Consider the following 27464-nt stretch of genomic DNA (forward strand, 5'->3'; position numbering starts at 1 on the left):
TCCCTTCCCTTCCCTTCCCTTCCCTTCCCTTCCCTTCCCCGCCGGTGTAGCAGCCGCTGACCTCCGGGCACTATGAATAAACAGCAAAGCGGGGAACAAAAGGAGTCTTCTGGCTGCCATTATCTCACATTAACATAGCAGACGCGCTGCGGTGTGAACAATGCGAGTCTCATTCGCCGATAATCAGCGAGTACCCGGGCTTTTGGATTACCAAGGCAACAGGCAATGGTAGAATACTGGGTGGGTGTGTTTTTTATTGTAAAGCAGCAGTCGGATATGGAATCCCAGGTATATTGATAAACCAGAGCAAAATGAATGCCTTGTAGCAGGGGGGAACTGAGGACTTGGGTTGCGTTCCGACACACGTGCGCTAAATCAGACATGGATGAAGCGGCTCTGTGCTGTGAGAGGCAATAAAGATTAAACTGCATTTGTCAAGCTGAAAACGATCATACGATAATTTCAGCATTTTGAAAAAGGTAACAGGTGGCATGTTAATAGTAGGGCCGTTACCGGTGGATATTTGTAACTGTAAGCTGGGCTGTAGTAATGCATTGCATGGTCTACTTGTGTGACAATAGAACTGGGTGTGATGCTTTAATCTTTTTTTCTTTGATCAGAGGAATGCTGTAGTCCCATAATGTCATATGATGATAACCCCTTCAGCTTCTTCTGAGGCAGGAGTGGGTTTCAGTAACAGTTTTGTTTCTTACCTGCATAGCTGTGATCATTTGTTCCACATGGACAGAAATAAGTTGCATTATCTCTGTGTCTTTGCATGCGCACACCCACATGTGTGGACATATGTGAAAGCTATAACATTACAGGACTGTGTGTGTATGGAGGGGGCATGGGTGCTTGCAGGTTCAGAACCGTCTGTATTAATTTAATTACTTGGCCTGATGCGTCTTGTGATATCAGGGGTTGGATTCTGACACCCGAAGTCTTGCTGAGTAGCATCGCACTTGGCAGGCACGTCTCTGAAACTACTCAGACGGCTCGTGGAGTGTAAGGCGCCAGGAAGCAGTAGTGAGTGTGTCACAGTCTGACCTATAGCAAGCAAATGTGAAATGAAAGGCAATGTTCCCACCTTGTGCAGTACATAAGTCATACAGGCCTCACAGGCCTTGTCAGAGCTGTAAAGAAAAAGTTAAAGGCTTTCAGCTTCCAGAGGTACTTGATATTGCCTGCTGAACTGCAGGTTAGTTTTGCAGCGCCAGTTTCCACGCAAGTGGCTATGTTGTGTGTGTGTACAGTTACGTCAATGATTCTTGTAAATGTGCCTGTTGGTGTTTACAGAGACTCGAGGTCACAGTGATAGCCACCTGCTACCTGCTGGTGCCATCTGAACTGCAAACCTGATAAAGTGCATGCATGCTTCTGTCACCTTTTGACTGCTTCCTTCACCTAGGACAGTTTCAGAATATTTTCATTTTTCAGACAGCTTGCCCCAAAACAGTCTTCCTTCTTTTTACAATGAACTAAGAAATTCCTAACCACTTGCAGCCTTCCCCTTCAGTTTGTGTTGCTCGTAGCCTGGTGCAGGAAACGTTCAGTACTGAAACGAGGCCGGAGGTAACTCTCTCTTAGCAGGGAAGGGCTAGGTACAAATGCTCTGTGCTTTTGGAGCTGGGAGAATTAAAGCTTTGCAAAGTGTTAGAGACCATATTCCTCTAGTTGGAAAGACTGGGGGGAAATATCTGACTTGAGAGATTTTGTGGGATAATTTTGGGGCTGTGTATTTTCTCTATAAGACGTGAATGTTTGGAGTCATGGCATTAAGAAGTGGATGGAAATAAAAAAATATTTTGCAAAACACTTCAAAAATAACTTTTTTTAACATTCACAGCACATAAATACACTCAGTGATTTGGATGGGACCCTCTCTAATGTATTTGTTTAGTGAATTACACAATGGAGCCTCAATCTATGCCCATGGCCTTTGAACTTGTACAAATAATACTAAATATAGGCATGTGTTTGAGGAAGAGATGCATCACTTAGGGCTTCATCAGTCAAAAGTAAATTATTGCAGCTTATCCAAAGCCACTATTAGCATTCACACGTACACTACCCTCACTTTTTCCCCCCTCATCTTTAATACAAGCACCGTAGGGTACCTGTACACAAAGTTGGCTTTTAGTTTCCTTTATGGTAGTGGGTGATGTGCAGAGATAGTTATTGTTTGTTGTCTTTATGATATCTCTTAATATTTCCTTGCTGACTGTAAGTGGTGTTCATGTCCTTCTCCACTGGTGTTTCCTTGCTCTGCCATATTCCTCTGTGCACAGGGAATGAATTGTGTAAGGGTGGTTTCTATAGTCTGTGTAACTACACAGCACAGAAAGTGATAACTTGGTTAAATTTTGTGTGATAAGAAATTTTTTGATAGTAAAACTTTTTAATATCTGTGAACTAAACTAAAAACTAGTTTAAAATATTCTAACTTAAACTAGTTTCAAGTGTTTAAATTAAAACCCTTTGGTCAAACACTCTGGGCATATGGAGATGGTGTATTGGTTTTGTTCCCCTGAGAAAATTCTCAATGRAAAATGAGAAGTCAGTTGCTTCCTTCTAAAGGTCTGGGGTTTTGTTAAAAATAAAACAAAATCAGGTATCTGAAATGTTTTTGATTGCCAGTAAGCAGAAACAAAATTTTAGTTTTCCGCTGTTACATTATTTTTTCAAAGTAGTAGTCAAGGCTAAGTGTATTTTCAGGGGAAATTTGACCATAAATAAATAAAATTTAAAAAATACATTTGAGTGGTTATTTAGGAGTAGATTGTAAGAGACTGCTAGCTTATTAAAATTGAAAAAAAAAAAAAGAGCTGAAGTCCTTCCTGGAACATTTTAGCATTGCAGGAAACTGCTAATAGTGTTCTATCCATTCTTGTGATTTTGTTTTTAAAGAAGCTGTTAGGTTTTGTTTATACTGATAAGAGAAGTATAGAAATGTGGTGATGTTGATGCCTATTCCATAACATGAACACACTGAAAAAGCGGTTTGAATTCAATGTATGCACTGCACCATGCAAAACAGTCTTTTCTTAAATAAGCATTTGCTTAAAATAAGTTTGTAGTGGTGCCCTAATCAAGAAGGATTGCTAACTGAACCCATATTATTAATTAAAGCGACGTGAGTGGTATTCACTGAAGAAACCCAAGTAAAACAGAAGTAAGCCTGAACGAAAGCAAGTAAAACTGTGCAACTCTGTGAGACAATATAGGGTATGAAACGCCTGCCCTGATGCTGGAGTTAGGACGGGCTCTATTTCGTGTGCTGATTAGGGTGTTGGGGGGGGCGTTCGCCGAGGGTGGATGGGATCTTTGGGGGAAAAGAAGGGAGGGGTAGGAGGAGCAAGGAGTCTTGTTTGGTAGTTTGTTGTTTTGTAGTTTGTATTAAAGTAGTGTCACCTAGAGGCTCCAGCCAAGAATACAGCCGCGGGGTGCTAGGCACTGCAAACGCCGGGCTCGGAGGGGCCGAGCGGCACGGAGGGGTGCGCCACGCGCCCCAGCACAAGCAACAGGTCGGCAGCCCCAGCTGTGGTCTCTGGTTGGGCGTAGTGGTTTTGCACTACGCATGGCTCTGAAGGCGCGTTAGGCCTGGTTTGAGCGCGGAGAGTTCGCTCCCTGTCGCCAGGTGCGTGCTCCTCTCCAGATGTCCACAGCTGCGGGAGGAATGACAGTCAGTGTCATCCAGGTCACTGCCTGCTCCTGCCGCTGTCCCCTGACGTGGCTGTGGTGTACTTGGTAGATTTAAGGGACTCTGTATGTGTGCCAACTACCATTTTAAGCCATTGCTCCATGGTGRGGTGAAATGACTGCACTTGAGAAACATTAAAGATCCCTCCAAAACTTGTGGAGTTGGCTTGAGCGTAAAGGACAGAAAGTAGTCACTGAGGGCCCAGCTGTGTGAAGCTTGATGCCAGTGTTTGGAATGAGCAGGCTGGTTGAGAAAGCCAATATCCGATGCTTTCCTGTAGCAGTCAATAGATTTTCTGTGTTAAACCAGAGAGAGCTGCTTTATAAMTGTGATGTTTTAGTCATCTGCCCTTCTCAACAAGCGATGTGGAAAATTATCAGGCAAGGTATTACTTCAGTTTTTGCCCTCCTCCACAACATGTAAATTATCAATGCTGTAAGGGTGCATACCTCATGAAATGACCTGAATCTCTTCYTCCTCGGTCACTGAAGATACGTGAACACAGTATCGGATGCACATACAATAGCATTAATGACAACTGTAGTTTCAGTTATGTAAGCATATTTAAAATAAGGCATTTTCAAATAATGCTGCAAATCATGTATGAATTACAACAATTCTCTAGTTTTACTATACTATATGGAGCACACTTTTTATTAAGCAGCTTTTAATAGAATTAGCTAATGACGTGTCTGACATGAAATCTGTAACTATCCCAAAGAGGCTGGACATCTGGTTGGTTCTGTTTTTCTAATAGTGGGATTTAGAGAAGCTGTTTAGGCCTAAAAACTAACTTACTTCTCTGACAGTAGTCTTGCATGACCAGTGGTTTTAGTGCATTTGCCAGCAGCTAAGAAATCCTTCCTTCTTATTCCTTGATTGCGGTTTCACTACATCATAGTTTGAGAAGTAATTTCCCTTCATCTCCTCCTCTTTGCTCTATGGCTTCCCCTGCTATTTGGCCTTTAATGCTGACCAGTAGTAGGTATAGGTTCATTAACACTATWATAAATATAGTCAATACTCTTTTAGTGGACTCCAGCTGAGCCCAAACTGACTCACTGCCCTCCAGGGTGTAATCAGAGACTTAATTACCCTTGTAGTGCTCAACGGGAACAGTGTTGTGGGCAGCATTTCTCTTTGGCTGGAAAGGTGGAGGATCCTTTCTCTCCTGGCTGCCATTTTCAAGTTTAAAGAAAGGGATTTCAGAATAATTTGCAACTGTGCAATAACAGAGGAGAAAACAATTCTTTTGCAAATGACAATTGGATCGGTCACATTTCAATACAGTACTTGCATGGATTTTCCTTGGATGCTGAAAGTATTCCTTTTGSTTGTCTAAGGAGAGAAATGTAGGTTGAAAGAGCGAAGAAGAGGAGGGGCAAGTAATCCTGTAGTTAAGTGGCATGTGTTTCAGCATATCCTGTTGCTTAAAACCAGAGCAGCCTTCTGAACGGCAGCTTCTCCCCACGTTGGTATGGCGAAAGTCACAGTCCGGCCTGCGTGCAGTAGGTGAGGGGCCAGAGTACCATGTCATTTGGCAAACCAACTGAATTCCACATTTTTCTCATTGTGGTAACTACTGTGAAACTTGTGAGGAAGGAGATCTAGCTCAGTAGGGGTAATATTAGGGTGTATAGCGGATGTTCTGCAAGACACACCTGTCGCTATTTCAGTGTCRCCATAATTTCTGGTGCTAATGTCTTTGATTTAAAGCTAAATGCTATGTTGGATAATGTAACAGTTGTGTGATTCAATGCTTGGTCTTCTTTTCTGGCTTTCATGTGTTATGCTGGGTTTTCTATTCTGGAGACTTCTGTCATATGTCAACAATATGGTTTCTAGAGAGGTCTCCCATTTTAACAGTTCTGTAGCAGAGTAAAAATTGAGTGATTTACTCTTCATTATAATTAGATKAAGTGATCATATAATCTTTGAGAGCCCAGTGCAGCTTTCCACTAAACAATGCTGTGACTTTCTAGTTGGAAAGTATGGATGAATAATATATGAATTCTCTTCTGTGTACTCTAGAGGAGAGGAGTGGGTAAGAGAGCCTGCTTTGGGGCAAAGAAAGAGAAGAAATAGATACGACTTTTTAATATTAGGCTAAGGCATCACTAGCTCAAAGTCTGATAATGCATACATACCATACAGGGTGTGTGCGTTAGAAGGATTTTCAGTGACTTAGTGGTTTGATCCCTGTCTGTCATTACCCTTCTTATTTACTGGAAGACTTGTGAAATATTTGCTTTGCCCCCCAGGTGCTATTACCTGTCCATAGGAAATCAGTGGGGAATATAAAGCGATGGCTGCAGTGAGATCTTTAACTGTTTATGTCATGGCAAGAGCTTCCTTGTAGTCATCCAAGTCTATAAACACTCAAACATGCCATAAATATCTTTTAAAAAAAACAAAACCCACAGAACAGACATCATCAGAAAAAGTCAGAGAAGGAAGTAAAGTAGGAGGCATCATTCAGAGCAGGAAAAAAAGAAGGCTTCATAGTAGTCACAAATTCTGGGTTAGTCATCAGTTATCTCCACAGTGATGAAGGGGACTTGCTTAAACATTGYATCACTTGCAAATATTAGGCACTGAAGCCATTGTCTGAGACTTTAAATGAGATCAGGAARATTGTTAGCCTTCTAAGAGAAAAGATTTTAAAGACAAATGGACTAAGAGGACTTACTGATGGCAAGGTGTAAAATATACCCTTATTCACCCTTGGTTTAATTTAGATGCTGTCAAAGTAAACATTACATGTCAAGCATCTTATGTAGAATTACTGTCTTCCATTAATTTTCCCTAATTATTTGTTAAGGGAAATTATTCTTTTCCCTAATATAATTCATTTTAATTTTTTTATGATTTCATTATTATATAATTCAGTTTGGGTATTTTGAAACAAATTGGTCAGTTTAAATTCATAGTTACACTCTAATACAATGCTATTATGCTGACACAGCATTAAGGAATTTGTCTGAAATTTGCTAGTTGTTTGTAAAATGTATTCATTATTTCATTTTAACGTATGCATTGCTATTGCTATTATTAGGTTATCAGTCACTTGGGACATAGGCAGATTTTTAGCACCTGTACKCACAGTTCTTTGTGCAATGCCATTCCTGTTCTTAAATGATCTACACTAGGTTTTGTAAACAGGCTGAAGAGCAAAAACCTGTATAGTCCTTGATTTTGGTGCCCYGCATGAAGGGAAGGAGGAGCRGGCCAAGYRCAGAGTGCTGGCCTGGGACATGGCRGAGTCGGCTCCCTRGTCTGCCACAGAGCTCTTTTTAAGACACTGGCAGGTTGGTTGTCTCTCCCTGTGCCATGTGAGTTAAGTACACAGCGCTTCACAGTGCAGATTTTGAAGTGCTCAGGTGCGGTGCTCATAGAGCCTACGTGGATTTTGGGGGCAAGGTAGCCGCCTATCRAATGTCAGTGAGAGCTGGTAATTCAACCAAAAATGGGATTCTTGACATAAAGTACTGGGCAACGTCTTCTGAAAATTAAAGTGTGATGCGTGTATATTTTAAATGATTTATATAGAGATGAGGAAAATTTATATGTTTGTATGTGTACATATATACAAATAGAAGTCAAATTTACAAATTAATAATAGGAGAACCAGCAAATTTCAGTGGGATGTATTTTACAGTTAGGGGACTAACAGTTACTTTCACTGGATTTAACATATATCATTAATTCTATTAGACATATGTATTGTTTTAATTTGAAATACATAGCCTGTGCTCATTTTGCAATCACCAAAGCTTTCATATGAAAAGATCTCTAAGACATGTTTGTTTGTATCTGTGGACAAAGCTTATGGAAAAACCCAGTCCTCTCATCCACGTATTTATCTGAAAGATGTGTTGTATATCTGCAGTTGATTTTCTAGAATGCTGATTAGCTAATACTGTTTTTGGCATGCAGCTTATCCATCGTGTGGTAGAACGCCATCTGAATTTCAATTTAGTTTTCAAAATGATGTTGAACTGCTACTCCTTTAAGGCTCTTGTGGCCATTTGGGGACCCAGTGCAGACAGCTGAGCTGCAGTCTGGTCTCAAAATCTAATTGAATTGATATGAGGCAGCTGAAGCAGTGATTGTTGAAGAGCTTGAGACGGATTGCAAAAAAACAAGTGCTTCTGAGCAACTTGCATAGTGTCCTTGTTTGAAACTCTACCTATGAGTTTATTTTTACTTTGATTGGTAGCAGACCTCTATGGTAAAATTCCTATATGTGAATATATTTTCTCCATCCTCAAGTCAAGGAACTCATTAATTCTGTGTTGTTTTGATATGGTCACATTGCTATTAACAACAACAAAAAAAAAAAGCAACAGCATGCCGTTAAGAGTGTTAAGCTAATAATGAAAAAAGTAGCAGGGAGTTAAAGTAATGCCAAGTATTAATCCCCTTTTGCCCACCAGCAACTTCCCACTATTTAAACTTCTGAAACCTCACTCTCTCATACCTTTGTTTTTACAGTGATGGGTCTTTCCCTTATGATTCTGTTCCTTGGCAGCAAAATACCAACCAGCCACCAGGTTCTTTATCAGTGGTCACCACAGTATGGGGTGTGACTAATACCTCGCAAAGCCAGGTAAGCTTYGGTTTATGCTCCCTCCCCCCAGGTATGCATTTTGAGTCATGTTTGCAAAATTAGAAGTTTTTTGGAAAATACCTGTAGGCTCAGGAACAACGGCTGTGTTCTGTTTGTCAGGCGTGCTGCATTTTTTGCCAGCTGCGTTTGCTTTGATGGTCTCAGAAAGGAGGTGTGCGAGAGCTTGAGTCAGTAACTCGCTTAGCTGCGTGGAAACGTCAGGTTTAGCACATATTTTGTGCTGTATGATTTTAACACTAAAAGCATGGTTTAGGGTAATCCCGAACCTCTTGGGAATTTCAGATTGAATTTGAAGAGTTGTTTCAATAAAAATAAATTTTCTAGCTAGATTCACAACGTTGCAGTTATTGTCAGTTTTACCCAGGGTTGTGTCGTGCTAGTAGTGGGCTTTCAAATCCTCTGCCAACTCTGCCTCAACGCTGCAACTCTAACTACCGGCTGTAGGGTTGTGCCATCCTCAGACTYTCCCATTAATACTGCCTTACTTTGCAAAAACTATTTCAGTATGCATTGGAGCAAAAGCATGATCTCCTGGCTTCCAGATGAGAGCCATATTAATTGGATTTTCATTCTGTTCTCTCTGTCCTTACCTCTCTTTTTCTTCTCCAATGCATATTGGATTATGCTATATAAAGAGAAGCAGCTTTAACAAAAGAGACTTGTGCCAATTATCTGTGATAGTGTGCTCTCCAAGGGATGTGGCACAAATCATACTCTCAGACAGTGTATCCTTTTCTTATACCATGGATGAAGTGCTCTAAACACATCACCATGTATTATGTGTGCAAATGGTACATAAATATAACCTGACTTTCCCACCTTTTTTCAAATTAAACATCATTAGATTCCATATGAGATTTTTCTGTTTTTTTCTCCCTTTTGGTTAGGAAGAAATTACTTTGGTTAGGAAAAAAYAATAATTTCATTGTGGATTGAGCCATTAAAAAAAATAAAAGACATTATTTTGGGGCCAAGTCACATAGATACCCTCATAACAGTTACATAAGCACTGGTTGTAGCAAAAACTTTGTTCAAAAAGTAAAGATAGGTAACAGTTACCAGATCTATAATATTGTCTGTTATTGTTGATTTCTTTTTGACATCTTAAAAGAAAAGGTACCCCATCCAGGAGAGAAGCAACTGAGTAAATATTAACATGTAGAACTGGAGTAGCACTGGGCAGAAAATGGAGTTAGAGTTTTCTGTGGAAGCCTTTCACACTTAAAAAATAATAAAAAATATTTGACTCAATGTTTTGTACTATCTTGAGACACTGTTGTGTTATTTAAACTCTTCATGATACTTCAGAGGAATGTGCAATATGAGAAAAAAGTGCTTTGGTGAAAAGAAGAAAATGCTTTCTTCTGAGTCACTGCACGGAAGGGGTGAGGCTCTGAAACATGAAGTTTGGTTATAGCTGTTCTGAGTATATTGAGATAAATGGCGCGGTTTCCTGTAAGTCTTCCTGCTCCTGGAGGGAAAGGAATGAAGAGCTGGACTCACGGATTCCAGTTCACAAATTCCAAAAGCAGACGAACTCAATGCCGAGGTGTGGCTTGGCCTTTTGCAAAAATTGTGACCACTAAATTTCTTCCCAAATTGAGAGAGATTTCCATGCAGGTAATCCATGAACCGTCATGCTTATTTCTCAATGGGAACCACAGCATTTTTGGTTCAATTAAAAAAATGCTTCCAACAAGCAAACCCAGTGCTTTTATAAACAGAACAGTGTTTTGTTCCCTAAGAAGTACTAAAACTAACAGACAGACTTCTGTGCGCTTTAGAGAGATTTAGATTCAAGAATGGATTAAGTTGTTGAAATACTTTCTTACACAGTTTTTGCATCTGTAATATCCTTTACAGTATGCCTGTAGGACTGGATATCTGCAAGACATTTTGAAGTACTGCATCAAAAAAACCCACAAAACACTATCTCTTAATCAGATGAGCTTGTCACCTATAGAACATGTTCTAGCAGTTCTTTATTGTAACTTTTAAAATAAGTATGTTTGTTAACTAGATGGAATCCAGACTAGCTCCTGTGAAGGAAAATTAGAGATCAGACTCTCGTTAGTTTGGAAATGGCAAAAGGAAAGATCATCAGAAACCGTTGCACTTAGACTTCAACAAGGTGTACGCTTCTACAGTTCAGAGTGTGGGATGGTTATGTTGTAGTGCATCGATTCCAGCAAATCRACTTAACTTAAAGCAGTTTGCTTGAAGTAATTCAAGGTACAGCTCCTTATTCTAATATTTCTTCTCACAGGTGCTGGGAAATCCAATGGCAAATGCTAACAACCCTATGAACCCAGCAGGAAATCCCATGGCTTCTGGGATGACTACCAGCAACCCTGGAATCAATTCCCCTCAGTTTGCTGGACAGCAGCAACAATTTTCAGCCAAGGCAGGCTCCACTCAACCATATATACAGCAGGGCATGTATGGGCGACCCAACTATCCTGGAAGTGGAGGTTTTGGTGGGAGGTAAGATTTACTAGTGTGAGGTGGAAAATGGATGTACATAGTTGATGAAACCTGTAGTTGTAGTGACCTGACAAAAGTGTCGTGGGCTTATTTTGATTATTTAAAGTCTCAGTAGCTATTTTATGCTGGCTAACTGAAGTGCGTACTGCTTCTACAGCTTCAGAAATCAGCTACCCAGACTGCAATGAAATTCATCACAGYAAATGGAAATGGCTTAGGTCAATCAATTAGCTCTAATAAACCCCCAAAATAAAGTTTTAATTAACAGAGATTGTTAAACAGACCACAGGCTTAGGAATAATTAACATTTAATAAGGCCAGGATGTGAGAGGTATTGATGGTATAATTTCTTTGCCTGCATGGAGAAGTAAGCTTGAATATTAGGTACCAGGAAGTTCCTATGCATGGGATATTTCTGGCAAAAGATGTGCTCCACAGCAAAAATGTGAAAAGATTTAGGGGTGAAGATTTCTATTCAGAGAGATGATCTCAGTGTTTGTTTATTTGGAAGAAGTGAATGCTGCATTTGTGAAACATGCCAAAATTTAATAGCCTGGGTTTTGTTAGATTTTGACTTTCTATGCCCATCCCTTGTAAATAAGGATGGTGAGTCCAGCTTAACTGAAAACACTACTTGTGGTCCCTCTGCAAACCCTCGAAGTCAGTCTAGTGTGAAGAATATGAGCCTGGAAGTTGGGAGACGTATCTCTCTGTTCATCTCTGCCACTGACTTGCTAAGTGACCTTGAACAAATCATAAAGTTTCTGTAGCTAGATATTAACATCTCTAAAATGGGCACAGCAATATTGACCCATCTTTATAAAGATAGTTGAGGTCTTGGAGTGTGAAAGGCACTGTTTAGTTTCTTCTGTTTTAAGATCAATAGAAGGCTAGATAGGACTTGCCAAACTACTTAGTGAAGAACCCAGAAGAGCTGATTGCAGCTGGTCTCTCCTGGCCTTTCAGCTGAGGTTCAAGAAGGAATTCTTTTACAGCTTCGGCAAAATTTGGTATAATTTACCACTGAGACAGGTGAATGTGTTGTTGTGGAGGAAGCTATCTGCTCATGCTTCTATGAAGTCTGCCTCTAAACTATTGGGAAATGGAGCATGCATTAACTTTCAGGTTTTCAGGTCAGCCGCTCAGTAAGCTGTAGAATTGCAAAGCGGTTCAAAACCCCCAAAACACCTTGTGGTGGTGCTTTGCAACCCTGGTGGCCCCCCTATGACGGTTGCACTGGAGCAACACTTATATCCCATTTACATACCTGGAACAGTTCCAGGTGAGGTCAGACGGAAGTTCAAATATAAACCCAGAACACTAGTCACGTTTTGATTTTCTTTCTTTTTTTTCTTTCTTTGTTTTTTTGCCTGTTAGTTACCCTGGAGGCCCAAATACCCCTGCAGGAATGGGGATCCCCCCACATACGAGGCCACCGGCAGATTTCACCCAGCCAGCTGCTGCGGCCGCTGCTGCTGCAGTTGCGGCTGCAGCTGCTACAGCAACAGCTACAGCTACAGCCACCGTGGCAGCCCTTCAGGAGACACAGAACAAGGACATGAACCAGTATGGGCCGGTAAGAGAATAACTCCTATGCATTCATACCTGCCTGATTTGGACCATTACAGGGAGTGGGTTCTCCTTACTCCCCTGCTTCTTAGGGTGCCTACTCTATTTTTTGTKCATGGATATGCTTATAAATGCTTATGAGAGGCTGCTGGAATGTGGGTATGTGGGTACAAGTCAATCGCCAAAGTGCCCAGTGTTTTCCCCAATACGTGTTGCCTACCTGTATTTTGTAGTTTGGAGATTGCCACTTAAAACAATCAAAGATTAGCCAAAGTTATGGCCATTTCTAACATGATATATTATTGCTGCCCCATGAACTTTTAGACATTGGTACCCAGTGAGATGTTCCAGAATCTTGGAATAGGTTTTGTATAGCTTGGGTAATTAATTGTTTAATGTTGCCAACTACAGTAAGTAGTTTCTTTTCTTCATTTCAACAAGGAAACAACAATAAAAGATATTTGCTTTTTAATAATGTTGTCTATGAGAACAACTGTATGAGAGATGCATTTTTGGTGATCCATAGCCCTCCAGCGTGAGATGACTTCCTGTAATAATTTTTTCTTAAAATAAACGAGGGTTTGATCAGTTCAGGTTTTTTCCCCTGTTGCTTTTTTTTTTTTTTTTTTTTTTAACCCTCAGTGAGTTTTGAAGTGTATGGGCCCATATGACATGAAGAAACATAATCTCTTGGAAATTGTATTTACCAAGCCAGCTTCCTAACCCCATTGCCTTACAATGGTAGACTAGCCTCTTTAAAGGATTTAATTGCTCACCATAGACTAATGTCTCTGTCTGTCTCTCTTATGCCTTGTACAATTCCAACTGAACTTTTATTATAAATAACATCACCACCCATCAAAGGTTGAAGAACATTTAAGGAAAATGCGACATAACCCGTCCCTTTTTCCCTCCCCCAAAAGCATGTTCAGCCCTCCTCCCATTTTAAATGCATGTCGCATTTTATTCTTTTTTTTTTTTCTTCTTCTTCCGTTGAAGGTTTGTTCCTCTTTCCAGATGGGTCCAACTCAGGCTTACAACAACCAGTTTATGAACCAGCCTGGTCCTCGTGGCCCTGCTTCTATGCCAGGCAACATGAACCCAGCAAGCATGGGAGCAGGAATGACACCTTCCAGTATGAGTGGGCCACCTATGGGCATGAACCAGCCTAGGCCTCCTGGAATGAGTCCCTTCAGCACTCATGGGCAGCGGATGCCTCAGCAAGCCTATCCAGGCCCGCGGCCTCAGTCCTTGCCTATCCAGGGCATAAAGAGACCGTACCCAGGAGAGGTAGGAAATTCCCTCATTTTTTTTAGTTTTGCATACAATATTATTTTGGCTGAAAGTTGCGGCATGCTGGATAATGTGTGGCGTACATCCCTGTATAACAGTTACATCTTGGCTCCAACCTTGATAGAAATACTGCTGTTCAAATACGAGTGACTGCAGCTCTTGCTTTTTAGCCTTTAAAGTGCTCGGTTTGGTCCTTGGTATGTTAGTCAAGATGATAGGCATTAAAACCAGTAAAGGCCCAAAACTGGCTGAGCCCTCAAAATGTCACTTCATGATTCTCATGGTAGACGGTGAATTCATAGACCTTAAGCAGGCTTCTTTCACCTGAATGTATTTATTTAACTTAACAACGTAAAAGAGAGATTGTGAAGGTGAAGTACTTCATTTGAGCACATTACATATGTGATCTGCATTTTCTCAGATGGTTTTATTGTTCTAAGGAAATGCAGGGCATATGTTGTATAAACATCAATAGTAATAACATTTATTTTAAAGATCAATTGCTTTCCAAACTTCTTGAGGCTTGATTTTCATAGGTGCTGGAATGAATATAAATCACACTGAGCTCAAACCCCTCTGTGTTTGCACTTATCTAATATAAGTTTATTTGGAGTGTGGTATTTCTGTCTAAGTTCCCATGCTGTTATATGAGAGCTGAGTGGTTTCCTAGAGAAAATTATAATGCCATTGACTTGTATTATGACTTTGGGCCAGACACTTCGGGTCAGAATTTTAAAGACATTTAGACAAGTAAAGATGTAGACAGATGAGTTTTTGGATTCTAAAAAACCCCCACTAATGTACTCAGTTACTATTAAAGTTAGTGTGAATCAGGCAGTAGATGCTTTTAAGAATCCCACCAGTTGCCTCTTGGCATCTACGTGCACCTAAGTGTCTTTACAAATCTAGCCACCAGATAATAGCTTCAGAGATAACTTCCTGGTGGAATTTTGTATTGAAATAAGACTAAAAACAATAGCTGTAACTCCTGTTGTAGAGCTTTGAATATTATTTTATTGACTGAACTATAAGAACAGTAGTAAGAGTTTATAGAATATATACAGTGAAGAGTACCRTGGTGTGCATAAAATGTAGTGAACATTTATTATTGAGCTACATTTAAGTATTCAAGATTCAGTTTTTCCTGATCTGCAAATGAATTTTTCAACAAATAATAAAAAGTCAGATATAAAAAAAATATGTGCTCCTGCAAGTTGCTTCTCTGGGAAGGCTTTTCTGCTCTGTAAATACTGTCACACTTACTCTACAATTAAGAAAGGAAAACATAGAATGCAGCTTTTCAGATAATTACTTTTATCTTCAGATTTCATGTTTTAGGGAAGACTGTAAATCCCTTTTTGCTGCTTCAGAAGCAGGTTTGTCATTGCAAGTAAATACAGTCATGTCCACAAGACGTTCCTACAGAACAATGCCCTAAATGTTACATGCTTGTTTGACTGGCAGTGTGCAAATTCAGTAACTGCTATTTGCTTACTGATTTTTGCAAGCTTTGTCTATGGAGACATCTTATTAATCAGTTCATTTTCAAACTGCTATTTTATTACTCTTAAAGTTATGATTTTCATGACTTTGAGTCCAGAAGTGCAGCACAGTACCAGCTAGCACTAGCAAGGCGCTTATGACTAATACTAGCTTGTATTTAGTCGTTAGGGCACTGCTCTACGCCCCAGCGCAGGGCCAGGGGAGCAGCTGTGTTGAACAGTAAGCTGTGAGCAGCACAGGTTCCATCTTCTGCCCTTTCCAAGACTTTTGTTTGGTTACTTTGTCTTTCTGTCCCTTCATTTTCCATCTGGAAAAAGAGCCCCAAAGATGGGGCTGACAGCGCTTGCCAAAACACAGAAATACTGTGAATGTTACGTATGGTAACAGTTCTGCTGTCTTCAGCCACGGTGTCCTTTGGACCATAGAGGTACCTCAGATGGAAAATGGCAGCTGCTTGATAGCTCTGTCAAACTGTGTGTGTGCGCGCACGTGCACATTAAACTGCAGGGAAAAAGGTACATGGTTAATCTCATCCTACCTTGGTTTCCAGGACTTTTAAGCTTTTAAGTATTCACCTTCAACCATCAGGGCCTGGTTTTAGGCATGAGTGGCATTAAGACAAGGCAGATTCACCTGGAGATTTTTGTTTGTTTTGATGCCACTGTTGAATATATAATAATAATCAGTTCAAGAAAATTGCTTGCATGAAACAGATTTTTGTTTTCTTTCTTCTCTGTCATGAAATAGCCAAATTATGGAAACCAGCAGTATGGACCAAATAGCCAGTTTCCAAACCAGCCTGGTCAGTATCCTACTCCCAACCCTCCAAGACCCCTTACATCTCCCAGCTATCCTGGACAGAGGATGCCAAGCCAGCAAAACACAGGGCAGTACCCTCCACCAACGGTCAACATGGGGCAGTATTACAAGGTAAGAATTTTTAGATTATCTGATTGCATTCTGGTAGAAGTTAATGAATGAAGTCAGATGAATGACTTCATAGATACTGCTTTTATGTAATTAAAGGAAAGAAAGAAAAAAAAAACAGTGTTTATAGTAATATCTTGGATATCACAGTATCAAATCAATCAGCCAAGTCATGCTGTAACTTCAGGATAGTTCATAAAGAGAACTGAGTGTTGCTGCAGCTCATCTGAGGCTTCTACAGGAGCATGTTTGTTTCACTTTAAATACAGCAAGTTTATAAATGTAATTAATGTTACGAGCGCTCAGAGTATCTGAATAAATAAGTACATAATGGGACCTTTGATCCATTCACAGCACCCTACAGTAAAACAGCTTGGAAATTTGTAATAGACAAGTTCCACATTGCAACAACCCAATTTCTGACCTACAACGGCCACTGTCAGATTAAGCCAGCCCACAGTTAAAGGCTCTTTCAGCTGTAGAGTTCATCTTTAAAATGTTTACTTGACTTCTCCTACCTTTCCTTCCTTCCTTTTTTTCCTTTTTTTTTCTCTGTGCTGGTTGTTTTGGGCAAGAATTAGAATTGTTAAAATGTTGCATAAATGTTTTATGGATATATCCTGAACACTTCTGATTATCCAAATTGAGTCTGTACTGAGGACCTGCTGAGGTTTGACATCTTTGTTTGGAGTGAGGGCATCTTTTGCACACAGATACTCCAGTGAGTATAAAAATTGGGAGGAGCATCAATGTGCGTGACCTGTTTTTAAAATATTAACTGTTAAAATCTCTGGATTACATTTGATTTTGAATCTAGGCTGAAAGAGTCTAAGGTGCACATTGGTCTTGAAATGGAATTGTTTTGGTGTGATTTACACAGGGAAAAAAAAAACATTGAAAAAAGAGCAAAAAAAGCCCATTTATTGTACAGCATCTGTTCTGCTTGCAACCAGGCTGCCCACTGATGTACCCAAGGGAATACTTTTTGCATTGGGGCAGCTTTTGCAGTGCACTGTCAGACAGACCATGACAAGGAGACAGATCCTCAGCCACTGTAATTCCAGTGCAGCCACTTATGCTAAAATGGTAGCAGAAGATCTCTCTGAAGTTCTAAAATGACATATTTTTTAATATGTTTTACATGTGTTTATTTTAGTTGGATTTTAAGATTTCGGTTTATAGAATAGTTCTAACAGGGAGTTTGTGGTCTTTCAACAGTACCCCAGATTTCATGTTCAAATATAGACTATTCTGGAAAGAGTGAAAAAACAAGAGACAAGGGAAATTATCAGGGCTAGGGGCAAAATTCCAGGTTGCCATGGACAGGACCTGAATCTTTGGACCATAAAGATTGCAGAGATGGAAATTATATGTGTTAAAGAAAAAAGCAAAGATGATGGGGAACATAAACACTTAAGGTTTCAGGATATAGCTCTCATCTTGTGTACTTTACAGTACCCTMGGCAAAGCAGTACAGCTTTTAGATGAAGAATCAGATCTGAAGCCTTTGGGCTGCCTCTAAAGATTTTCATCTGACATTCTGATGCGTGCGGGCTGGTGGTAGACCTGCTATTACAAGAAGATACCATGCACTTGCCATTTTGTTTAATGTCGGCCTCATTGACATCATCATTATCAGTTTATTCTGTTATCTGCATCCTTCCCCTTAATTACAAGAAACAAAAACAATGGTGTTTTAATATTATGGCTGCTATTTATAATTAAGTCTTTTTTATTTTGGTTTGTCTTATTCAGCAGCAAACTAAGAAAAAAGAGAAATTGCTCTTTGTAGATACACAGAATAAAAGATATCCCCTGACCCACAGAGCTTTCATTCTGAGCAGATGAGTTGGACAGAGGCAGAGAAAAGGAGAGATGGAAGTAGAAGGGCCACYGATGTTCTACTTATGTGTCTTTGGGTTTTGTTTTTCATGTAGGCTTTTTTTGCAGTGGGGCTATTTTGAGAGGAAGATGAAGTGATACAAAGGGCTGCAAGGGTTGGAGAGGTGTGGAGAGACTGAAGAGAATGGCTGGTTGGTTTTGGAAGGAGAATGTTCAGTGGACCACAATAAGCTCTTTAGCAGCCTTACCTGTATCTGGCCATTGCTTGAATTAAACTGGCTGGTCTGCTACTTTCAGTTCCTGCTTCACTCTTCTAGTCTGCTTTTTCCCTGAAGGCCTCACAGGGACATTCTGTGGTATCTCATCCTTCCGGAGCCAGAGGCACCCCTACATAACTTGTAGTCTTCAGTATTTCACAGCAGTACAGTTCACAAGGCTTATTACTCTTATTTTCTGACTGTAGTAACAATGTGATGTTATTTATTTTCTAGCCATCAAGGCCTGTACCTGTGGCAAATTACCCTCATTCACCTGTTCCAGGAAACCCCACGCCACCTATGACTCCAGGGAGCAATATTCCTCCATACCTGTCACCTAACCAGGATGTCAAACCACCATTCCCACCTGACATTAAGCCAAATATCAATGCTTTACCACCACCTCCAAGTGAGTAGCAAACAGAATGCCCCCTTAGRCATTTACTCCATTCTCTGCCACATACCTTTCAGAGTCTGGAAGCGAGGTGTGATTGCCGTTCTGGGGAGGCCCAGGCTGTTAAGTACTAGGTGGCATGGCCCAGCCACACAGCAAAGGCTCCCCGGAGTGGGTGGGCAGGAAAGAGGAAGATTACTATCCCCTTCCCACTCCTAAAATAGAGTATCAGAAAAGTTCTTCAAAGTTAAACTTATAAGGATTTTACTACTGAAGTATTCCTTTGATATGCTTCCTGAGGATAAAACACTTAATTCTGAGTTGCTTTATGTGTGCTTGGTAAGCTTGTTTATTGTATAAACTTCCATTGTGGTATATTTTGCTCAAGGGCAAAGCCATTCATTGAACATTACTGCAAAATAGCAAAGAATGTGAATATTTATAACAGTGCCTCTATTGTGTTTCATACGGACTTCTTAAGAATATTCAGTAGTATGCCAAAAATTGATATATGTTCCTTTCAAAGCCACTCAACCTCACAGCTACATTTGGCTGGGAACAGTACAGGAATAACAAGATCTCTTTGGCACAAGATGTTTGAGGTTTTGAAGTGACTGGTGAATAATAGGAGATATCGTTTACTAGAGAATTGGGAGAACCCGTATATTTTCTATAAAAGGACCTCTGCTGCATTAGCACTTTGCAACCAATGTTTGGAGTTCGGGAGAGCTGAAAAATGAGGTAGAGGAAGGTGACCTGCAATATTATTTGTGCAAGAACATAGCATTTAAAGACATTTGGCCCTCATAGATGAGCTGTAAGATAGATACCATAAAACCTCATGTTATGAGATCAAATAGTAATTGAATACTTGGTCATCGGTCATTGGATAGTTTCAGCTGATGAAGCAGTTGAAACTAATTGGGCAGTCTTGATCCCAGTTCCAAGGAGAAAAGTAGCTAAGCATCACCACAGTTGGCCCTAATTAAGAACTTTGTTGTCAGTCTTCTACTAACAGAGTAAGCCTGGACACTGAACCTATCCAGCAATAAAAAACACAAGTTCTTGCCAGGTCTGTTTTATGTTTGTGGTCCAGAATGCTAGGGTCCTACTGTTAAGAGTGGGAAAACAGAAGACTGGGGTTTGCCATAGCCATCAGCTTGAGCCCTGTCACTTGTATAAATTAAATAATGTAGTTACTTGTGATTTTCTTTTTGTTTGTGTGAACCTGCTGAGTTAAACCCAGTAGCAGATCACTGTGTCATTTGTTACTATTCTGTATAAATATACACATTATTATTGCACTGCAGATGCTAAAGGGAAAGTTCACGCTTTCTCTCCCTCTTCGATCCCAGCCAACCACAATGATGAGCTGCGTCTGACATTTCCCGTGAGAGATGGTGTTGTATTAGAGCCCTTCCGGCTGGAACACAACCTGGCAGTCAGTAACCATGTCTTTCACTTACGGCCAACTGTTCATCAAACGCTGATGTGGAGGTAAGTTCAGTCTTGCTGTGAGGAAGTCGTGTATCAGTAATGGAAAAATGACAGACCAGATGAACTTCATTTCAGTCTACCATGAATTTCACTTAAAAAAAATTGTGGCCTAGATAGAAAAAAAGTCACTTTAATTAAACTCACAGATATTCCCACCTGTCACTTCCCAGAGAGAATGCATTATAATATGCTTCCTGATTTATGTTGTGTCCCATTGCTGATAGCAGACTGCATGCAGTGTCTGGAAAATAATTGTAACTGTTTCTTCATGTCTACCCTGGTAAAAGGATGAGGAATGTGCATAGCTGACACCAGTATAAACTTCAGTTTGTAGACTTTGAAATCCTAGATGCTTTGTGACCTGTGAAATGTTAATTGCAGGAAAAACAAGGCAGGGCCATTATAGTTTCTGCTGATATTAAATGGTGCAAAGTATCTGATAATGAAAAATGACACACTAAGAAAGGACCCAATTCAGAGGCTTGGGAAAACTATTTGGAAATGCAAGTGCTTAGATACTTCCAAACTTTAGAAACTAACTTCCTAAATTCCTAACTCCACAAGTAAGTATGGGTCAGAAAGACAGGGCACAGCTTTCCCCATGCAAAGTCTTCTGTTTTTCACTTACAGTAAGTACTTACTACCTTTCAGCACAGAGGAGGTTTTTCTAGGTGATACTTTATTGCGCTTAACTCAGATTAGCCTAAGTGATTCCAGGTTATGTGCTGACTCCATCATGCTTGTGGAATGACTTTAGGTCAAATCACAACCAGAGCCTTGATTTTTTTATTTTTAAGTTTTCAAATACTGCTGAATAATTTTCTTTTCTCATTCTGTTTTTCTAAGAAGGTATCTCAGTGTTACCCTGTTTGCTGATTGTACTGTTCGGATCTATCTCTGTGCACTGTGGAAGTTAGATAGTTTCTCGTTTTCTTGTATGGAGATTGTTTTACAAGTGTAGTAGCTGAGCCAGTAAAACCTTGTGTCTTCAGCACGTTTTCCACTATGCCCACCTCCCATTCAGTTTGTCTTTGAGCCTGGATCRTGTGCCCCTTGTTCTTTAAAGTCAGTAACAGGACTGACAACTTGTATCTTAAGCTTTTTTCCATGCTAGAGTCTTCTTCCAATTTGCTGGAATTGCGCGGCACGGCGAGAGCGAGGGGGCAGAGCAGGGGGCTCGGCTCCCTGCCCCAGCTACTCTGATTCAAAGCCAAGGCTCGAGGCACGACCAGGAGCCGTTTGCTGCCATGGTGCCTTCCTAACACGGGGTAGCCTGGGGGTTAGGAGGGAGAGAGATTTCAAGCAGGCCACATCCAATAATTAACACCTAACTTTGAGGTCAGTTATTGCTTACCTGCATTTCATTATCATGGAGTACTCACAGCAGAGGGAGTTTTGGCAGTTATTTGCTGGTTCTTATTAATAAGTAATCACTACTGGGGATTGTGCTGGCTCATTCAGTAGATTTATAGTGCTGCACTGAGGCATGAGGCTGTTTCTTAATATCTGTTCTTTCTTTCTTCCTTAGCTCACCAAACACACGGTCTTTTATTTAAACTTACTTTAATGAAGACTCGTAGGTAAACTGTGTTCAGGTCTGCTGTTCTGGAAGGCTYGTTAACAGTAGGAGAAGGGATGGTCCTGTAATGAAGTCATTTCAAATTTACCTCAAGGCTGGATGGATTCCAAAAAAATGAGTTAGTCACATGTGTGAATGGATTTCGTTTTTATAGCGAACGATGGAGTGGAGCCAATTCTGAATATTTTTCTGCCAGTTAAAATATTGGGTAAAACCTTTCACTTGTACACACATAATGAATAGCAACACAACTATTTTTCTCCCCGTTGGGAACTCTTCATGGTTACAAGAAACAGAGGATTGAGGGCAGGAATAATGTTGTGTTGAAACTGGTTCAGTGTTAGCACAGCTCAGTTATTGATAATGTGGCACTGTAGAGCCTTGCGCCTAAGAACATGAGGGGCACCTGATCTCAGTCATCACTGTGACTTTCAGCAGACCTTTTAAGAGTGCTCAGGAATGCTTTTAATCTGTTTGGTTTTTACATTAGAGGCAACATGTTTTTGAATGTAGAAAAGACAACGTAAAGTCAAAACTGAAATCTCTAATTTTCAATAAGGAAACCAGCAGTTAAGGTGATGATCTCCTGAATGAGTGGTTCCTCATGGATCTTATGAAGATCTCTTCCTTCAGGCAAGATAAAGAAATGGGCACCTAAGTTTTCAAGCATTAAAAATAAAAACAGGGCAGAACATTTCAGCTATCTTTTACTCTCATGAGCAGCAGAATCCCAACATTTCAGTTCAATTCTTTATGTTCTTCTACATTTCTTCTTCAAATTATTTGTTGTTAATAYCTGTGTATGAAACTGAAGTCATACCTGTCTATGCACTTAATTTATGATTGACTTAATCTCAGCCTTTCCCTTTCTTGTAGGCAGCATACACCTAATTTTAGAGGAGATAATAGTGTGTGGAATTTAGTATAAGAAAGGTGGGAGAGAATCATCCTCTGAAAGAAACTCTAAATTGGGGAGATTTAATCCACAGCTCTGTTAGCCTAGAATCTCAGAAATGTAGGGTGTGAGAAACAGGGGTCAATTTACCTTAGTCAATTCACCTGTTTGAAGGCAGGAATAGCTGTACCTGTATTATGCCTGAAAAGTGTTTGTTCAACCCCTGTTTTAAATGCTCTGAAGTAGTGAGGGATCCACAATCTTTCAACGCAGACTGCTGCAGTATATCACTTTTTGTTCTCAGCTCTAACACACTGAAAAGCCTAGTTGACATTAACATTTTTCTTTCTGCAGGAGCATTCCACAGTTTGTTTTAGCAAAGTGGTTTGAGATGTTCCCTTGGAAAGTCCTTTATAAGTGTAAAATATTATTAATAATTTTGTGATGTGTTCAGGTATGTTTGGGTCATTAATTCATCATGACTTGCTGCTTTTTTTTTATGAAGAAAGTATGTTATATCTTTTATTGTCAATAATTCCAGAAGAATAATCTGATTGATCAGAAAAAATATTCCTAGCATTTAAAAGACCTCCCTCTGCAATGTGGAATAAAAATTAAAGAAAGATTTATTGGTTGTTGTACAGGTCTGACTTGGAACTACAGTTCAAGTGCTATCACCATGAAGACAGACAAATGAACACAAACTGGCCAGCTTCAGTCCAGGTCAGCGTTAATGCAACCCCACTTACCATCGAACGTGGTGACAACAAGACATCTCATAAACCTCTGCACCTAAAGCATGTCTGCCAACCAGGAAGAAACACGATTCAAATTACAGTCACAGCATGTTGTTGTGTAAGTACATTGAGCTCATGGCTGCAGCTGCTGATGCTGACTCTGCTGTTCAGTACAGTTTGCAAATGTTGCCATAGATGAAGGAGCCTTCCTCTCCTTTTTTTCCATCCATCTTTCTGGGAAGGTGCCTGTTTGGTGATGTTGACACAGAGTGCTAATACTGAAATTTTTTGCTGCAGAATTATTGCAGAATGTAGTGCTGTCCTTCCAATGTGTCTGAAAAGACTCATGGTCTGGGGCAGGAAAGGCTTTTGATCTCCTGCCTATTTAGTATTTGTCTGTGTAAAAAAGTAGCTAAAAGGTATTAATATAAAAGTAGATTATTGTGATGCAGTCCAGTAGTAACTTTGAGTAATTTTGTTTACTTAGAGTATCACACTGTGTTTGGTTTGACACGGTAACTTTATCACCGTCATTATTGGTGGTGGTGAACTTTCCCCTTTCTACTTTTCCACAGTTTGTTTGCTCTCAGGAACAATTATTGTGGTTATAGTGCAGACAGTTAAACACATTACAGTCTGAGATTTTGACTGTTCTGTTGTCTCTTGCAAGAAAGCAAGCTGCTACCTCTCCCAAGGTCACAGTGTGAGGAGGCGCTTTGGCAGGAAACCATCCACCCACTTTGCTTTACTTCACACTGACTCTTCTCTGCGTAACATCATTTATCTGGTGGCTAAGAGCAGAGGTAGCGTGCTATGAATCCACAATGAGCTCTTACTACTCAGTGGTGGGGAGGATGATTCASTGAGTTCCAGATACATTAACAGCAAATTGTTTGTGCAACTTCCAGCATAGTTTGAGGGCAGGCAGGTAGGCTAGATCATGTCAGGGAATCCAGGGATTTAAGAATAAACCCTGATACCAGAGATGAATGCATCAGCCCTGTATATTCTGAATATCAAGAAGCAGAGACATGCAGAAAAATCTTTCCTTTTTTTAAAGCCCGTGTAGTCAGTGATAAGTGTTTTACACTCCTGCAACCTGGAGCAAAGTACTGTGCAGCTTTCAGAATATCCCTAAGGGAGTGTGCACTCAGCAGAGTAGAATCAGCTTTCATATTTGTGCATTAGACCCTTCCTAAGTCACACATGCAAGGGAAGAATGCAGCTCCATTCAGTAGTATATTTACCATGTGTGTTTGGTTCTCTTAGTAACGAAATGCATTTTCTTTCAGTCACACTTGTTCGTGTTGCAGTTAGTACACCGGCCATCAGTTCGCTCTGTACTTCAAGGTCTACTAAAAAAACGCCTCCTCCCAGCAGAACATTGTATCACTAAGAGTGAGTTTTCATTTTGTGTGTGTGCGCCGACTTTCTAGAATGCCTGTATTCAGTTGTGATAAGCTATTTCTACACAATATATGCTTGCTTACTGAAGACTTCAAACTGCACCTGTCAGGAATTTCCAGAAGATCACGTTCTTAGATTAAATCCTTGGTACACTCAAATGTTGAGACCTATTTTGGTGGGGGTAACAAAGTAACCAGGGACACAAGCTTCCTAATGAGGACTTTCGCATTCCAAGAGAATCTCCCTGGCTTTTCCCCCATATTTGTATTTCGCTTACTCAAAATTCCTCCTGTGTAGAAAGATTCTTATCTGTTCATTCAGCACTGCTTTAAGTTCTTGTATGGCAGTTACTTGGTTGAGGATATAGCTGATACGCATGTATGTGATAACTTGTATGTACAGGGAAATGTTCTAAAATACATGAAATACACCTAAATGGATACATTGTCCATTAAATTGGCCCTTAAAGGTTGAAGTGTTGGTCTTTCAGATTTCTGCGTTAGAATTTCCAGTGCACATGTGTTTTCTCACACGTACACACACCTTCTTCCTAAACAGTAAAGAGGAACTTCAGCAGTGTGGCAGCTTCCTCAGGCAATGCGACACTAAATGGGGAAGATGGAGTAGAGCAGACTGCTATTAAAGTGTCTCTGAAATGTCCGATCACATTCCGGCGGATTCAGCTCCCAGCAAGGGGTCACGATTGCAAGCATGTACAAGTGAGTAGCTGTCAGTGACCTGGCACTATTCCCTCAGCCATGGTTTGTTACAATACCTTTTGCTTGGTTATTGTATGTGCAAGCCTAATGAAATGGGGTTTTTCTGTGTCTATCAGCCTAACTAACTACATGTTTTTCTTTCTTTTTTAATGTAGAGGAAAAAAGTAAGCTATTTCGTTTAGTTTTCAGTACTAATAGACTTTTTTCATTGCAGTTTTACTTTTGTCGAACTGATTCAGTTAATACAGTATTTTTACTTGATTTCTTCTCCCTCCTCCCCACTCCCTTTTTTTTTTTTTCCTGATACATAGTGCTTTGATCTGGAATCTTACTTGCAACTGAACTGTGAAAGAGGAACTTGGAGGTGTCCAGTATGCAAGTAAGTGCATGAAATGCAGTTTTAGAGGATTTGACCAAAATCAGATGATACTGGTAAAGTTATGAAAGCAAGATAATTTATATGGGGAAAAGAAAGGAAATGCTAGGAAATAATAAGATGGATATATTACATTTACCTTATAGCATAAAGAAGTCCAATGAGAATTCTTGCCATATTGCATGAATTAAGGGAGCATTCTGGATTTTTAGAAATTTTAAAATGAAAAACAGGRGATGTTTTCTCATGATATACGTAATCTGCCAGTTCTCATTACAGGCTATCAATGGGTTGCATAGAATTCAAAAGAAGCTCAAATAATTATACTGAGAAGACAGATATCTACATAAGCTATTGATTTGGGAGTTTGTCTTCCTTTAGATTATGAACCATAAGCAACCATGAGACAACATGCCATGGTAGAAGAGCTGCTAGTCTATTCTAGAGTTACCTTTGTGTATTTTTCATGTTGTGAAGCACAAATTACTGAATTTCAAATACGTAGGTGTTAAAATGTTCAGCATCTAGCTGAACCTGGTTGTATAAGGGTGCCAAATAACTCTGTCTCAGCTACCATTCTTCAAGCCACATAGATGTGCAGTTAATGGTGATGTTCAAGGAGAGTGGGAATTTTGGAGACTGCAACATTCACTAGTAATTAGGTAGGAAATGAAGTTGGATCCTCCAAGGTCAAAGTCAATGTCAAGTGCAAATTAAAGTGAGATCAGAAAGTGGGGAGCATTCTCATTAAGAATAAGGTTGATTTTAAAAAGATAAAAGATTTCTGAGAAATTGTGAATGTGTAAAAGTTTGGAGTGCTGATTTGAAGGAAAAGAGGGATACCCTGGCATACTTTCCAGCCTGTATTTTGACCGGAGAGCTAATACCCTGCAGAAGAAGTGGAACAAAAAGATTTGAAGTGGTTACAGACTGCCCACTCTTATGGTTAACTGGATAGAGAAAATCACAGAACATTTGCAAGCTGGTTGAGTATTTGTAACCTACTGTGCCCAGTCCACAGAGTTATGAGTTTGTTGCAGCCTCAGCTGAGGAGCCAGTGCTCTTAAGCTCAAGTTAAGCTTTAGCAGTTTGTACTTTTATCTCTGCAGGTCTCCAATTCAACCTCTGCTGTGTCAGCCAGTGTTAGCTATATGCAGGTGGGGATTGTCCAGGATAACTGCTTCTGTGGACATCACAGGCTTCAGGCAAACTTCTTTTGAGGACTTCCCATGATTGATAGCTGTCCTAAAGTACAGATTCTTTCGCTGAACTATATGAACCTTTTCAATCTTCTGAGCTTGCCTTAAAATAGCACAAGAATTGGATGTCTTAAAGACACTGGTTGCTTCTTAATTTATGCAGTCAGGCCTGAGTTTTTGTCCCATTTCTGTTAGTATGAGCATCTGAATGCAGACTTAAGTGCCTACGCAACTAAATTATTTTTGTTTTGGTTTTGTTCTGTCCCCACCTGTGCTGGTACTAAGAAAAAACTTTAATATCTAATTATTTTGAAGCCCTATTACTATGTGGCTCAAAAAAGCAAAGATGCAATTTGAAAAAAAATGTTAGCACTAGCTGTTTTCACAGGAGAAATCTGCTATGTTTGAAAAGACTTTAAGTCCCAAATATATTTTGATAAAAACAACAATTTA

The 27464-nt window shown here is 40.0% G+C and overlaps 1 protein-coding gene across 4 annotated transcripts in view; it reads left to right on the forward strand.

Moving 5' to 3' along the window:
* ZMIZ1 (zinc finger MIZ-type containing 1) overlaps window positions 1-27464 on the forward strand; it is a 170070-nt gene that overhangs the window by 123703 nt on the left and 18903 nt on the right. For 3 of the 4 annotated variants that reach the window (XR_003255869.1, XM_026080420.1, XM_026080422.1), the window contains 11 exons: window positions 8198-8312; window positions 10600-10817; window positions 12195-12393; window positions 13386-13676; window positions 15930-16112; window positions 18443-18617; window positions 19913-20099; window positions 23218-23428; window positions 24603-24708; window positions 25276-25436; window positions 25748-25815. Coding sequence is in view for 3 of the 4 variants with exons in the window: in XM_026080420.1 (XP_025936205.1) it covers window positions 8198-8312; window positions 10600-10817; window positions 12195-12393; window positions 13386-13676; window positions 15930-16112; window positions 18443-18617; window positions 19913-20099; window positions 23218-23428; window positions 24603-24708; window positions 25276-25436; window positions 25748-25815 (1914 nt within the window). In the remaining variant the exon portion in view is untranslated. The remainder of the gene's footprint in view (window positions 1-8197; window positions 8313-10599; window positions 10818-12194; window positions 12394-13385; window positions 13677-15929; window positions 16113-18442; window positions 18618-19912; window positions 20100-23217; window positions 23429-24602; window positions 24709-25275; window positions 25437-25747; window positions 25816-27464) is intronic. The other variant, XM_026080421.1, reaches the window with a different exon arrangement.

The sequence above is a fragment of the Apteryx rowi genome, unplaced genomic scaffold (assembly GCF_003343035.1).
Source record: "Apteryx rowi isolate R43461 unplaced genomic scaffold, aptRow1 scaffold_52, whole genome shotgun sequence".
Lineage (NCBI taxonomy): Eukaryota > Metazoa > Chordata > Aves > Apterygiformes > Apterygidae > Apteryx > Apteryx rowi.